At 42.4% G+C, this 14,972-nt stretch overlaps 2 protein-coding genes across 5 annotated transcripts; one reads left to right on the top strand and one right to left on the bottom strand.

The window, feature by feature from the left end:
- Nucleotides 1-21: 21 nt before the first annotated feature.
- On the bottom strand, nt 22-11,950 carry LOC139610974 (3-hydroxy-3-methylglutaryl-coenzyme A reductase-like). 2 transcript variants are annotated; one of them, XM_071465159.1, is made up of 20 exons: nt 11,827-11,950; nt 7,990-8,193; nt 7,763-7,874; nt 7,541-7,628; nt 6,856-6,940; nt 6,625-6,730; nt 6,416-6,522; nt 6,188-6,307; nt 5,848-5,981; nt 5,458-5,744; nt 5,204-5,358; nt 4,915-5,109; nt 4,394-4,552; nt 4,151-4,308; nt 3,482-3,587; nt 3,179-3,349; nt 2,860-3,000; nt 1,751-1,909; nt 1,046-1,200; nt 22-956 (listed from the first exon to the last, which is right to left on the bottom strand). In XM_071465159.1, exons 2-20 carry the CDS (start codon nt 8,149-8,151, stop codon nt 902-904), a joined length of 2,655 nt encoding a protein of 884 aa, XP_071321260.1. In that variant the 5' UTR covers nt 8,152-8,193; nt 11,827-11,950; the 3' UTR covers nt 22-901. The 2 variants fall into 2 exon arrangements, with proteins under 2 accessions (XP_071321260.1, XP_071321259.1); XM_071465158.1 differs by lacking the exon at nt 11,827-11,950 and adding an exon at nt 8,646-8,780.
- Nucleotides 11,951-12,158: 208 nt separating this feature from the next.
- On the top strand, nt 12,159-14,667 carry LOC139610976 (beta-1,3-galactosyl-O-glycosyl-glycoprotein beta-1,6-N-acetylglucosaminyltransferase 4-like). 3 transcript variants are annotated; one of them, XM_071465165.1, is made up of 3 exons: nt 12,159-12,363; nt 12,469-12,525; nt 12,692-14,667. In XM_071465165.1, the coding sequence occupies exon 3, from the start codon at nt 12,693-12,695 to the stop codon at nt 14,007-14,009; it is 1,317 nt and encodes a 438-aa protein (XP_071321266.1). In that variant the 5' UTR covers nt 12,159-12,363; nt 12,469-12,525; nt 12,692; the 3' UTR covers nt 14,010-14,667. The 3 variants fall into 3 exon arrangements, with proteins under 3 accessions (XP_071321266.1, XP_071321265.1, XP_071321264.1); XM_071465164.1 differs by having other exon boundaries at nt 12,224-12,363; nt 12,469-12,588; XM_071465163.1 differs by lacking the exon at nt 12,159-12,363 and having other exon boundaries at nt 12,391-12,525.
- Nucleotides 14,668-14,972: the final 305 nt, after the last annotated feature.

Genomic DNA, 14,972 nt, shown 5'->3' with positions numbered 1-14,972 from the left:
AAAGACAAAGGAGAGATCACCAAGAGGGAACCTAATATTTATTTTTTAAATAAAACATTGTACAATCTTTTGACATTAATAGCTTACAATTCAATATTCTAACTAGTACATGCGAAGGCTCAGCTTCTCTAAGACACACTGTATGTAAGGCCACTTCTGAGCATCACTGCTTTACTTCCACCATGCCAATGATCAATAACTCCGAACATAATAGTGTACCATAAAAGTTTATTAAATAAGTATGGCTTTGGTTTTCCTATGAGCCTAAACACAAAAAGTAGCCTGCCTCTGCCAGTTTGTCTGGGTGGTTGATCATCAGATTTTTCCTGGAAGCAGGAGATCGACCAGCCACAGTCACTCTACAGTATACACAGTATAGCACCTTCATTCAGGAACGGTTGTGCAAATGACATTCTGCAACACTGATATAGTACAACATATATTCAGGCAGAAAGTTGGCATTTTAAACTTGTTGCACTAAGTGTGCCGTCTCGAGCAAGCTTTTGGCAAGTGCAAAATTATCACAAAAAACTTCTAGGTTGGGAACGGTGGGTTTTGCCGATCCAAACTCCATCATGATTCCCAGTTGTCTGACAGATCACTGCCAGCAACTTTCTCAGACACTACTGCAACATGAAGATGCAGACCAATGGCAAAAATGATAACAGCTCAACCCAGTGTTTTTTTTTGCAGTCACTCAGCGACAAACAGCAAGCACATGTTGGCTGTGGTCTTCAGCATGTGTTGGGTCTGTTTATTCATCTGTTTAGTCTTTAAGATATGGATTTCCATGCCCCACAGCGCTCCTCTCAGAACCACGTCATCAGGAGACCCTCTCCCTTCTCACAGTGAAGCTCTGAGCCAGTATCCACTGCGATGGATGGACCTTCAACATTCACTGTCACGCAGCTGTCTCTGACTTTTGCGAAGGTGTTTCTGACAAATTTGTTTTAGATCTAGGACCGAAGAACAAACAAATTCAGGACTCCTGGAGAAAATACAACATTTACAGACCACAGAGAACCTGACCCGGAAATGATCTGACCTGTTGAGAATCATGTGGCTCTTGACGAGGTGTCCGGCAGCCAGAGCAGCCATCAGGGAGAGCTCTCCTGCCAGGACAGTGGCACAAACTACACGGGCCAGCTGACGGGCGTTCTCGCCAGGCTCGTTGGGACTGGTACCTTGGAGACCAAGCATCTAAAGAGACAGAAATGGGTACAGCTATTTATTGTGAATCTGTTATATTAGAAAAACAAGAGGAAACTGGTGGTTCTGGCTGTACAAGATCAGTGAAGTGATGAGTTATTGTCTTCTGCACATTTCATCGCACTCTATTTAAGTCCAGTTGCCTTAAAAACCTCTGATTCATCGCAGAGTCACTGCAGAGTCATCGCCCCTCTGCCAGCTTTCTTTGCTGTTATGTGGCTGCACAGCAGTGACACACAAATGCCATTTGACTATTTCAGTCAAATACCGACTTATATTTGGATCCTCGATTATGAATTTACATTTAGGAACCATGTGCGAATATTTTCTGAGAGTAAATTCCAACTGTGTTTTGCTACTAAAAATATCTTTAAAGAAATATTTCCTTTGTTTTATTTGTTAATTAAACAAATTAAGTGAAGGATTTAACACAAGGATGCCCAAACAGCTGACTTTTTCAGTTTCATCTGGACAAACTTTTGAAATTAAATAAAAATTTTGAAGTCTGGAGACTGAAAAGTAAAAGTAAAAAGTACATTACCTGCAGACAGGCCTGCTGTGGCGGCAGGTTGGTGCCTCCTCCCACCGTCCCCAGCTCTATGGAGGGCATGGTGCAGCTGATGTACAGGTCTTCTCCATCCGCACCAGCAGGCTCCATCTGAGTGATGCAGTTGGAGCTCCCTATTGTCTGAGCAGGATCCTGAAACACAACATTTGAAACTTGATCACACTTTGTTTTTATCACTACATTAACACCGCCCTTATGCCACTGAGCTAAACTGGTTTTCTAATTGTTCACTTGGCAACTATCCTATTTCCATTAGCTGTTCTTTTAGCTACAGCTGCGAACATGTAAACTACCAATGAGTCCAGGAATTATTTCCACTGTTCATTTCCTTATTTGCTTTCTTAGCCTAACCCTTACCCTCTTATCACAGGTATTTATTTGGTTTGTTGCAGTTAACAGATTCTTTTGTCAATGTTCTTGATTTCTCAGACTTACCCTGCTTGTGCACTGTGACTATGATTCCCTGTTCATGACTCATATTTAAAAGCAAGCCTCTGAGCTGAGTCAGTCTGACTGGTGAGAGTTATAGATTCATAAATTCCTTTTTAGACCATGACATAGAAGATACATGAGCTCAAATTACTTCCAAAATGTTTTTCAAATAATCAGGGACCAGTTGCACAAAACACCCTTAAGTCTTAAGGTTTCCCCCTTACCTTGGTGTTACACTTAAGGAATCACTTAAAGTCAGTTAAACCGTTGAACTAGAAACCTTAGCAACCAAACTAAGGAAATAAACCGCAGAGGGACTGATTCTACGGTTCAACGGTTTTGGCCCACAGTCAATATATTTTGCTGGCTTCCTGAAAGCGACAACCGGTATTACAAGCTAATGCCAGCAAATCAACAGTCTTCATGGATACAGTAGAACTGCACCACTGTAAAATCTCTTTCACTGCTGTAAATAAGAGATTCTGTGCAACACTCTTAAGTAACTCCGTCAACTAAGGAGAAATTGAACTTTAAGTGTCATATTTAAGTAGAAAACTTGAGGCATTTTCTGCAACTGCCCCAAGAAAATCCATTTAAGGTTATGATCATATTTATAATTTAAGGTTCAAATGATCTGAGTGATGGATTACCTGTCCACAGGCGATGTATATGGCTGCCACAATATTGGCAGCATGAGCATTAAAGCCCCCAATACTGCCAGCCATGGCCGAGCCCACCAAGTTCTTGTTGATGTTGAGCTCCACCAGAGCAGCTGTACTGCTCTTCAGCACCTACACACACATTACAGTGGTTTGTTAGTAAGAAACATATTATTTTCAATATTATTATTTGTAATGTATTAATTTTAATAGACAACAGCAAACTAACTGTTTTATGATTGTTTTAGCTGGTGAGCAGACATTTTCCACTGTTATAACTTGTTTAAAGTTTAGTTTCAGTTGTGTTTACCTCCCTGACCACCTTGGCGGGGATGGTGGCCTCGCACACAGCAGACTTGCCCCGGCCCAGAATCCAGTTTATGGCAGCAGACTTTTTGTCGGTGCAGTAGTTGCCACTGAGCGACAGCACCTCCACATCTGGAAACTGCTGCTGGAGTGTGTGCAGAGCCTTTTCAGTGCCCTGGGAAAACACAGCGTACACACTGTTCAGGATTTACAGTAATGGAGCTGCAAGAAATTATTATATAGGTGGCAAGAGACAGGAGCAAAAGTTGCACTGAAATTGCACCTGCGACACAACATTCGGGCGTACCTTGGAGAGCATGTTCATGCCCATGGCGTCTCCTGTCTGAGACTGGAAGCGGATGTACAGGTTCCTCCCAGCTAAGCCCACTAGTAGCTTGTCCAGGCGAGCAAACCTGGCAGGAGCGAATATTCATACATGATCTTTATGTCCTACAGCAGGGGTACTCAAATACAAATCTTCAAGGGCCACAAAGATGATTTTCAGCGACTCAAAGGTCCATTTATTGAGGTTGGTCAGGCCAGTTTACCATTAAGTTTAACAAAAATAAATCAGCACCTCCATAGAGTCATAACAGGTAACAAACAAACATATCAAGATCTCAATCAAATATAATGAAAAACTATTTTACATTCTAAGTGTGTCAGTGTGACCCTGCTCTCTGGCAAAGTGACAATGCGAACGGCTTCAAAAGCGAAAGTGAAACTTAAAAATGCGCTCGCAGCGCGACCCATTAACAGGCTGTCTGTGTATCGTTGGCATGGAGACAAGTCCCGATAGGTATACGTGTTGACCCAACCAAAACACATACTGAAGAAATAACAGTTCGGGGGCCACAAATAGGTGGCCGGCGGGCCGGATGCTATTGAGTACCGCTGTCCTACAGTAACATTTCATAAATGTGATTCTGTGTTCATTCAGTAACTGTTTCCAGTCAGTCACCGCATTTCCTCTGACCTGCTGGTCTTGTCGAAGACCTCTTTGATCAGGCTGAAACCCTCCAGGGTCTCGAGCCAGACTTTGACCTCTGCAGCCCGGCACGCTGAGGGCAGTCTCACCACGGGACCCCTGGTCATACTGTCAGCTAGGATACTGCTGCAGCAACCCCCACTCAGCTGGGCAGGAAGGAAGACAGAGTCAGCACAGCACACACACCACCCACACACACCCACCCACACACAGTAAATCTTCCTCACTTACAGAAAGTGCCCTGCATCCTCTGTTAGTGCTGGCGACCAGGCAGCCCTCCGTGGTCGCCATAGGAACGTAAAACTGCTTCTTGTCCAATAGAAGCGGACCAGCCACTCCTACCGGCACCGGCATGTACCCGATGACATTCTCACAACAGGTGCCCATCACCTACAGGACAGGATCATAAATATCAAACACAAAAACACATTTCTGTCACAAAATTTTTGAATAATCTCTTAAATAATTCACATATTTTTAAAATCACCTATTTGTGTTTCTTTTTTTTTATTGCTTTTATCTTGAGTAATTTGTCTGCATGTGTTTGTTGTTTGTTTTGTTATTTTATCCTTCTGAAGCACTTTGTAACCTCAGATTTTCATCAATGCTATATAAGTAAATTTTATCATTACTGTTATCAAATATGAATAAAAGCCATGCTACAGAAACATGAACACAGAAACATTATATTTGTCCAAAAATATGAGAAAAAAGATCTGGTATCAGAGAATAGGACTACACATTTTCTATACCTTAGAATAGTCGTAGTCCTTATAAGGCAGACATGACAGGGCAGAGGAAACGGGCAGTTTGGGTGACAACATTTCTCTCCTGATAGCCACGCCCCTCTCTGGAGTCTCGAGGACTGCTTCCAGCTTATAGTTGAGGATGTTTCGTGAGGTCACCAGATTTATCACCTCTGCATCGCTGAGGAAACGGGCACCTCTCTGGAAAGCATCACGGACAAACCAGTGACTTATTAAACCTCCAGACACACAGAACTTTCGATGTAGAGTATTTATATCTGCACTGACAGCTTACCTGAGGATCTGAGAGGATAGCCACACACTCCTCCAGCGTTCGGGGATCTGAATTAGAGTTACTTAGAGGAACAGGAGGTGTTGGAGCAGGAGGCTCCTCAAGACATGAAACACAAGGGCTGTTTTCCACTGAGACTGCTGGAGCCTGAGTCACTTCTATTGTAGGACAGACACAAGGTCATGTTAAGCAACAAAGCATTTACATCAGTGAGCACAGACATTATTAAAGCTAGCAGGACCAGTTACACGTCTCACCCTTCTCTCTGATTGCCGTGTCAGCCTCAGGGGACGGTTTAGGGTCTGAGACACCTGGGGAGGTGGGGTTGGTAGCTGAGACACCATTTGTGGTCTTCTGCAATTTCTGGGCTGGGATGTCCCTCCTGCAACAGTCCTCTGTCACATGGGGCTTCTGGGTTGGAGAGGAGCTGATAATGGGAGTCTTGAGGGACAGGGAAGACTCTGTCTCTGTTTGCTCAAAGAGGACGTACTTCACAGCCAGAAGCAGGGCCAGGCCGAGGGTTATCACCTGCTCCATGTCCATACTGAGAGGAGAGGAACAGAGAGGAGGGTGTCCATCGGTGAGTTACTGTACAGGAATCAATGAGTCAAATGTAGTTAGAGAATGAGTAGTATTCATGTTTTTACCTGGTGAGCTTCAGGGGCCACACGGTACCACCGGACCCCAGCCTCTCGGCTATGGGCCCGCCCTCTGCTCGATTCTGACCTGGATTTTCAGATGCTAGTCGAGTGTGGGCATGAACCAAGGCTAGACCCAGAGACTGGGAAAGATATCATAAAATATCCTGGTTAGACCACGGGTCATTTTTCTTATTAAAAAAAAAAAAAACAACACTCCTTTAGACCGATGTGTATAAGGAGAGCAAAAACCTTCAAAACAGTCTACACAGGGGTCTAATAAACTTAATGCCATACTTTAACTATATTGTTAACATCTCTGGTAACAAAGCTGGATACAGTTTCTCACCATGATGATTTTAACCCTCTGGGTCACAGGGTTGGGCTTGTTGTCCTCTTCTTCAGCCAGCACACGAGCAAAGTGGCTCAGCTGCCAGATTGGACGACCCTCACGACTTTCTCTGGACAGCTGTGGACAAAAACATACAAAAGCATAAACACAAATTAAGAGTCAGATGCAGTAGCTCACTTAAAATTCCTGTCAGACTCGAGTGTAACTGCCACAAATCATTCTTACCTCCAGGACCAGGGAGACACATGCAGGGAAGAAGGTCATGAAGACAAAGTAATTGGCCAGGACAGACATACAGCCAAAACAACACATGATCTCTAATTGAGGCACACCTGGAAACCAATAGAGTGAGCAGTGAGTTAAATTTCCACTCAGTTTACCATCACCACAGAGTGCTTGTGTTTTGCAAGTGAAGTAATACTGGTATCCCTTACCTGACATGGTGCCAATCCCAATGACCAGACACTCAACCAGAGCATCCAGGGTGAAGGTGGGGCCCAGGATGGCCATACCCTGGGAAATATTCTCCCTCACCTCCTCCTATTCAAAAGACACAGGGCCAAAGCACTAGTGAGTGACAACTCATATTCTTTCACCATATAAATACATGGATCATGGTTCAGTTACAGTTCACACACCTGCAAATACAAAGTGTGTGAGATTACCTGAGAGTTTGAGCTGAGGGCAAATTTAGCCAATGCACAAGCTTTTGACAGGTCGATGAGCAACAGGAAGAATGGGAGGGCTTCACTGGAACAAAAATAGTTAAATGACAATCAGGAAATGACATAATACATTCTCGGAAAACCACAAGTGACAATGAAGTTTCTGAGAGGAGCAGAAGTAAGTTAAAAATTAAATATCGATTCAGAGTTATTTTAGTAATACCACTGAATCAAATGACTTGTGATTAATGTGAAAGTGCTGCACAGCAAGTTTTAACCTGAATCTGTAATGCTTGGTCCAACTGCAAAGACCTGCAAACCATTATAATGGCTGGAGGACACACTGTTGCACTTGACTGACTCCTGACTTGGGCGTCAGGCATTTTCATGCACAGTTTGATCTCACCAACATACTTGTCATCTGTCCACCAACTGAATACAAACTTAAAAAGCCTCTTCTTTGAACATTTCTCTCAATAGTCTCAATAGTAGCATTGTAATAAGGACATTCAATTGGCGTAGCTACTCTTCTCTTAATTATATGTGCTCACAAAGTTAATGTAATACAATAATCTCAAGCACTCTTAACAGTCAGTGATTCATTTTCCCCTCTAAAAAAGCCCATGAACTAGGATGTGAATTATTACAATTAACAACTTGCTACAAGTGCATATGAAACACTTACTTAAGGCCTGTCAGCTCTTTCCCAAAGAAATGGATGACCACTGTACTGAAAACAAAGCTGGAAAACACTGTAAATAAACCTGCAATACCTGTGAGAAGAGAAAAACAGGAAGTTGACAGTTAAATAAGCACAATGTGGCATTTACATAGCAACACAGGGTGATATAAAGCAGTGTCATTACTGGTTGTTGCTGCAACTTCTTCTACATCTTGTAATACTGACCAAGTATATATTTGGATCCCAGTTGTCGGAGATTCTTGAACTGGAAGTAGATGTAAACGATGGCCATGCAGCGAGTGATTGTTAGGATGATTACGTCACTGCTGTGGACTTTCTGCAAGAAAACAGTCACAGGAGAGTCTTACTGTTAGTGTGTTGACACAATCTGAGCAGAATTATTTTCCATGCTTGTAAGTCAGACGACCTGCCACACCCACACCACGACTCACCTCCTCGACTTTGGGACACTCATTCCAGGTGCACATCTGGTTGCTACCTGCTAGGCCGTTCATGGACACAAGGCAGACGGTGAGAGCCAGGGTGCCCACTATTACCTCCCACGGGTGGGAGGCCACCAGCAGGCCGTGGAGCCTGAACAGATGTGCCAACATGGTCTAAGGATGCTTTCCTGCTACCCGGGGTCACAGCCTCACCTGTGTTAGCGAGGGAAATGAATGATCATCCCATCGTTTCCAGTCAACAAGACAAAACGCAGTCCAGTTCATTATGAGACAGACGTTGCTGGCAGAAACGGTAGCTGCTGTATTTAGGTGATGATGGCAAACCTACATACTGCCTGTCGACAGCTGTAACAACACCAGCTGTACCTTCTTCTAAATGGCTAGCTGCCGTAAAAGATAAACTTTCAGTTCACAGTTTAGGTGCCCCCTTTGCCCTCTACAAAGACAGGTAATGTCAGTGTTTACATATGGGACCGGTAGCTCCATACTGTACGCTGAGTTAGTTAGCTTCGGTTAGCATTAGCTACATTAGCCGTCACACCCGGACTAACCGACACAGACCGTCGCCAAGGTCAGTTTGCCCCCCAGTGTTAGAACACTATTTTAGTTAATGTCTAAAAACACAAACTCCTAAATTCACCTACTTCCAAATGTAAGTTTCGCCGTGGTCAGATGGCCCTTTCCATGATTCAAGTGCCGCTTCCACGAATCGCTTAGCTAGCTAGCTAGCAACCTCGATCTGATGTAACGGAACCAATATGGCGGTGCGGAAACCCAACGTCATGTTTACGTCATATGTAGGGGACGTGACGCAGAGGTGAAAGTTTTAGGATGTCATTGAAAAAAAGACAAATAATAACAGTTTTTCACGTTTTTACTGATTTTGTTTAGATTTTATAATATGTTTGTATTATAATGTACAAGTGATTTATATATTCTATCATTATTATACATTATGATAGATATCAAAATCACTTTAAACCTGTTTGACCACTAAAGAGTTTCAGTGCAGGATTTCTGCCATATGCAAGTCATATGCAATGATAATTACTGTTCTTCTGTGAATTTATTCTGATAAACTTTTCACTATACATGAAAAAACATTTAAAAAAAAATAACAAAGCAAGTCAGTGTAACAGACCCTTTGAGAACAGTCTCGGTGATGCTGGGTTATTGGAAAATCATACCATGTTAATTATACAACATTCTCAAGTACATTCTTCTTCCTGGGGTCTAATCACCATCAAAACAGTTTGTAGTGATTGTAACACAGTTTTTAAAATATTAGTCTGTGCAGTTTAGGCTGTGGTCAATTTACCTTAAAAAAAAAAAAAAAAAAAATTAATGGATCAATTATTCAGTCAGATGAAGGAGCCTCTTATTCTATCATTGAAATGTCATGTAGCCTTGCTGCAGGGAGAATTTCCATATTTTAGTTTGAATAGACTTATGCAAACCATATCCTGTTTGGCAGTAGAGTGAATAAGCTATTTTTTGCTCTTTATGGCACGTGGATATTTGTACCCTGAGTTTAATCAAATTAAACATATCTTACTTGTGTGACTAGAAAGTTGATTAACTAGTGAATTGGCTCCACAGTGTGCTCTCTTATAGGTTACGTCACGCAAAACAGCATGCTGGGATTTTCTGCATGAAATATACTTTACACATAAATCCTTCATGATTCCACGTGTCTTCACTGACTCAAAATACATTATTTGAAGTTACAGCTCATTCTCATATGTGCTTCAGAACATATCTAGTCACTTATACTGAATTGCTGCAAAGCATGAATTGAACATTTGTGACCGCCCCTCTGCCTGGTTCCCTGCTGTTGCTTGGCTTTGTCTCCAGGGCTGCAGACCAATGAAGAGCTTAATCAGCAACAGGGGACACACCTGGGCCTGGTGTTCCCTATGCATATAAGCCAGAGCAGCAGCAGCCACAAACCACACATAACTCTGCACGGTGGTTAATTTTCAAAAGGTAACACCCTGCAGTACATTTTCACCCAGCCACACTCTACATGACTGATTTTACAGATGTAAATAAATTGGTTTGTTGCTTAATATACCTGTGTGTCTCCATTTTTGTGTTGTGGTCTGAAATCCGGGCTGTAACACATTCACAAAGTCAATAGTATTTACTGCAATATGTATTACAATAGAAATGCATTAGAAAATATTAAATAATAGATAAGTATCAATCTAGAGCAATTCATTAAACTAACTGGTAGTTGGTAACAAACACACATCTTTGTCCTGTGTCTTACTAGTCATGGAGATCACACACTATCCCCACTAGAAACAAATAAACACCTCGTCCAGAGGTAAAATTAAGAGTCAGAACGAGCAAGAGTAATTGGGATTACACTCTTTAATCAAGGTATTTCATTAAGAAAATACTATGGAAAACAGGGTTGAATTATAACCTGAAGTAAATCCACTCCAGCAAGAAAGAGATTTTTTTTTTTTTTTCCACATCTAATAGAAACTCTACACTATCCTGGACACGCTGTTGCGTCAATGTGTGACGTAATCACGCAGACAGGTCCTTACAGAGATGTAGGAGCCGACGAAATGATTTTTGAACGGGTAACCGGTTCTTGGCCTTTTAGAACCGGTTCTAATGATCTGGAAACTGGTTTTGGTTCCTAACATTAATTAACCTTAAAAGTTCCTAACTTTAATTCAACAAGAAAAAAAAAAAAAAAACACTGAATATAGATCTAATCTTTCTCTTTATGTGTGTTGATGTAACAACCTAAAGCAATGGTGCATAGACATAACATTTATTCTTCTGTAGGTATCGATACAAGTAGTTCTGAATAGTTCAAGCAGTGAAGACTGTGGCTCAGGGGCTGGAAACCACTGGAGCTGCTTTGTTAGCTCTGCTTGTCTATTCTACATTTTTACTCTGCAGTGTCAATATTTAGCATGTGGGTGAACAGGGTTGATGAGGGATCTCTCTCTCTCTCTCTCTCTCTCTTTTAAACTTTGCCTGTAATGTATCTGCCAGAGAAAGATGCTGCTTACACATTAATGTTGTAATAATAATTTAACAACATAATATATATATATATATATATATATATATATGATTTCCTAACTTGATGTATCTAGGCTCGGCCTATCTGCTGCTATTTCAGGTAGGTAAACAACAGTGAGTGTCCAGGGGACAGGGGCGTACACTCACCACAATAAATCTGTTGCTTATATTAAAAAAAATGCAATTCACAGCTACATTAATCTTCTCTTAAACTAAGACAATGCGTTTCATTTGGACGTGTTTCCTTTGCAGGCTATTGTTTTGGAGTAGCCTGTTATTAATCTCAGGAAATGCAGGAGAAGACTTGTTAGTGAGGTTTTAACTGCTTGATAAAAACATAATGTGAAGTTTCTTTCCTGTGCCAGAAGTTTGTCCAAACTGAGGACGAGCTGTTTGCAAACTCTGCCGCTCTTAAAACACAGAGGAGAGATCGTTTATTAAACTTTTAATGAAATGATTAGATTCTGAAATGCTTTTCAGTTAACAACTTAGTTTTCTATAATAAAGCTTTCATTTAGTCTCACTCACAAAAATCTAGTTTGATTCATCATGAGTACAAATAAATCAGTGTCTGCAGGCGTTTCCCCTGCATTCCTAAATCAAGTGGGTCTGGTTTACTGTCAAAATAAACAGACTTTGTTCACTGTTTCCTCTACGTGTTCGTCCCCAGAGGCCTGGACCTCACGCAACCTCATGCATTCACAGATTTAAAAAAAAACCCCAAACCAAACAAAGAATGCTGATCTGCAAGGCGAGAAAACCAGTTTTTAGTTTTACCGTGACAAGTCACAGTTTCGTTGATCCTCTTTCGCTGCACCAGTGAGTTCAGATGACTGCAGCCACGGGGTTTTCATTCATCCTCTTTAATCAGCTGCGGCTCCGCAATCATCTGCGCCGGGATGTCTGTAATTTACGCACAGCTTGGCTCCTTTCTTGGCGCTTTTTGTTCACTTTTACACGTAGCTACGCGTAAAAGCGGAGACATGTGACACAGAAACAACATTTCTGCAGCTTTTATCTGTCACACTGGCTATTCGTGCGCGTAGAAACGTCCCTGAGCCCCTCCCTCTTTCCGGGTTATGTTTTCCTCTCCTCCTCAACAACACATTGAGACATATCTCAGGCTGAGACTCAGAGCGTGTTCTTGACCTCTTCTTGTGCTCCGGATAACCATGTGGCAAAGTAGCTCTCGGAAAGCGATGGATGGAGAGATGTGTTCAAGTTGGAAGTGTCAGTAGACGCGGGAGCAGCCATGCGTAAAAGTGGAGCCGCGCCGAAGACAAATGTCCACTCTCGTTGTCTCCTCTGACATCGGTAAGTGGTTAATGATGATATCACTTTGTCGTATGAGAAGGGCGAGGACAAATGGGCAAACAGCCGAATCACATCTGGACGTGTCGTCGTTTTTACAACTTTCAGGGAGCGACTTGATGACACGGGCTGCACAGCGTCCTGCAGAGCGGCGCCTGGATCAAGGTGAGGGTGCATTCAACAGCGTCAGGCCCATGAGAAAGTCAGATCCACATTTCTGGTTCACAGGTGTCGTGTCAGTTTCTCACTTCCTACGCATTCAACTGTTGTCAAACTGTATAGTCAGCGTTGGTCTCTGTTCCCTCACATGCCGTTTTCTCCTCTGCCGCAGAATGAGTGCAAGATGTTCATTTGTGATGTTAAGAAGGCGGCAGTTGATGCTCTCACGCCTGTCACTGCTGACTGTGTGTGTCCTGCTCCTGCTCAGCTTAAAGAACAGCTACATCACAGAGTTCCCCCCTCCACCTGCAGCTTTAGATGACACTCAGAAGTTTCACAAGTACAATATCAGCTGCTCGGATATATATGACATGGACCCGGGGGAGGTGGGTAAATCTCTGATCATCCGAAGGACACAAGTTGTGGAGGATAAGGACGAGGGTCTTGTTAACCTCACTTCGAACTGCTCATTGTTCATCAAGTCCAGAGGTTATGATGATGTGTGCGTCTCAGAGGAGGAGAGAGACTTCCCTCTTGCTTACTCTCTGGTTGTGCACAAATCTGCCTGGATGGTGGAGAGACTCCTCAAAGTGCTGTACTCACCGGCTAATATCTACTGTATTCACTATGACCAGAAGTCTTCGCCTGAGTTCATTTCAGCCATCGAGGGTTTGGCCCGCTGTTTGCCCAATGTCTTCATCGCCTCCAAGAGAGAGTCCGTCTACTATGCAAGCATCAGTCGACTGAAAGCGGACCTCAACTGTCTGTCTGACCTTCTGGGGTCAGAGGTCAAGTGGAAGTATGTCATCAACCTCTGTGGCCAAGATTTCCCCCTCAGGTCCAACGCAGAGCTGGTGTCAGAACTTAAGAAGCTGAATGGAAATAATATGCTGGAGTCATGCCGACCCTCGGAGCAGAAGAAGAAGAGGTTCACCTTTCACCACGAGCTCAGAGAAGCCATCTTTGAATATAAAAAACTTCCAGTGAAGACGGAGCAGGTGAAGACCCCTCCACCTCATGGTATCGAGGTCTTCACTGGAAATGCCTATTTTGTGTTGTCACGGGACTTTGTTGTGCACATGGACTCCTCAGTTGTGGTGAAGGATTTTCTTGCCTGGTCAGAGGACACCTACTCCCCTGATGAGCACTTCTGGGCCACGCTGGTGCGGCTGCCAGGCGTACCCGGGGAGGTGCCCAGATCCCAGCCTGATATCACTGACCTGATGAGTAAGACCAGGCTGGTGAAGTGGCACTACCTGGAGGAGAAGCTGTACCCGCCCTGCTCAGGTAAACACATTCGCAGCGTTTGTATTTTTGGCGCTGCAGAACTCCACTGGTTACTGAACTATGGTCACTGGTTCGCCAACAAGTTTGACACCAAAGTGGACCCCATTGTCATTCAGTGCCTTGAGGAGAAGCTGGAGGAAAAACAAAAGTCATTCTCAACCAGTTGTAAGGGTTCACCCACAACTATGTTGATAGCAAACTAATCATTTGAATTATTTTTCAAGCAAAAATACCAAATGTCTTAAATGTGAAAATGTGCTGCTTTATCTTTCTTACATTGAGAGATTGATTCTCCATGAGCAAAACAAGACAATTGATGATATCATCTTGGTTTCTAGGGGCATTTTTCAGTTTTCTGGTCTTTTATCACCAAATAATTAATTTATAATAAAAATAATCATCAGTTGCAGCCCTATGACAGTAATATTTGGTAGCAGTGAGTCCAGGTTCAGATCATTTTTGAGCTGTCACCTTAAAGGATCAGTTCACCCAAATTACTAAGAGACAGCTTCTCACTTTCTAGTGGTGCGTGTCTATGAAGGTTGTTTTGGTTTCATCCGTCCACAAAATAATCCCTAAAACACAGTTTCCTTTGTACAAGTAGATGTAAGTGAGAACATTTGTCTGTTTTTGTGATTTGGGTGTCTGGCTTCAATGATGGTCAATAAGAATGTAATGAGTGAGACCTAACAGGCCCCAACTTGGTTATCCATTTCCAATCCCTCTGATGAATGTGGAAAGATCTTAATTATTATTCATTATTAATTTAATTTCACAACAATGTTGTTTTGGGACAATCTTCTGAACTACTGATTAAATGCGACTATAAATAAAATTGTGTTGGTATGCCCATCAAATTCAGATATAAACAGAACACTGTAGTGTTTTTATTTGCACTTTTTCCACTCCTTTCCCAGAACAGGAAAAGGGTGTGGAGCCAACTCTATGTCATTGTGGCCTGAACAATGCAGATAAGCAAGTTCAAAAAAAATGTGCACACAGGGATACATGTCGAAATTGCATTCTCTCTGCCAGGAAAGATTGTCACCTCTAAACATATAATCTATACACAATCTTTTATATATATATATATATATATATATATATATATGCTATATTGTGGTTTATTTTTCATTTAGTTTAGAGAATATTGGAGACAAAGACAG

The sequence above is a fragment of the Trachinotus anak genome, unplaced genomic scaffold, assembly GCF_046630095.1.
Source record: "Trachinotus anak isolate AG129_WGS33_773 ecotype Australia unplaced genomic scaffold, CSIRO_AGI_Tana_v1 ptg000028l, whole genome shotgun sequence".
Classification (NCBI taxonomy): Eukaryota; Metazoa; Chordata; class Actinopteri; order Carangiformes; family Carangidae; genus Trachinotus; species Trachinotus anak.
Note: the sequence above shows the minus strand (reverse complement) of the source record. Positions and strands in the feature narration are given on the sequence as shown.

What these genes read in the sequence shown, in the direction of transcription:
- LOC139610974 (XM_071465159.1), bottom strand. Translation starts at nt 8,151, where the DNA reads ATGTTGGCACATCTGTTCAGGCTCCACGGCCTGCTGGTGGCCTCCCAC. An exon ending in AAAGAGCTGACAGGCCTTAA is followed by an intron (nt 6,941 to 7,540) that starts GTAAGTGTTTCA and finishes TTTTTGTTCCAG; the next exon opens with TGAAGCCCTCCCATTCTTCC. An exon ending in CACGGCAATCAGAGAGAAGG is followed by an intron (nt 5,359 to 5,457) that starts GTGAGACGTGTA and finishes GTCCTACAATAG; the next exon opens with AAGTGACTCAGGCTCCAGCA.
- LOC139610976 (XM_071465165.1), top strand. Translation starts at nt 12,693, where the DNA reads ATGAGTGCAAGATGTTCATTTGTGATGTTAAGAAGGCGGCAGTTGATG.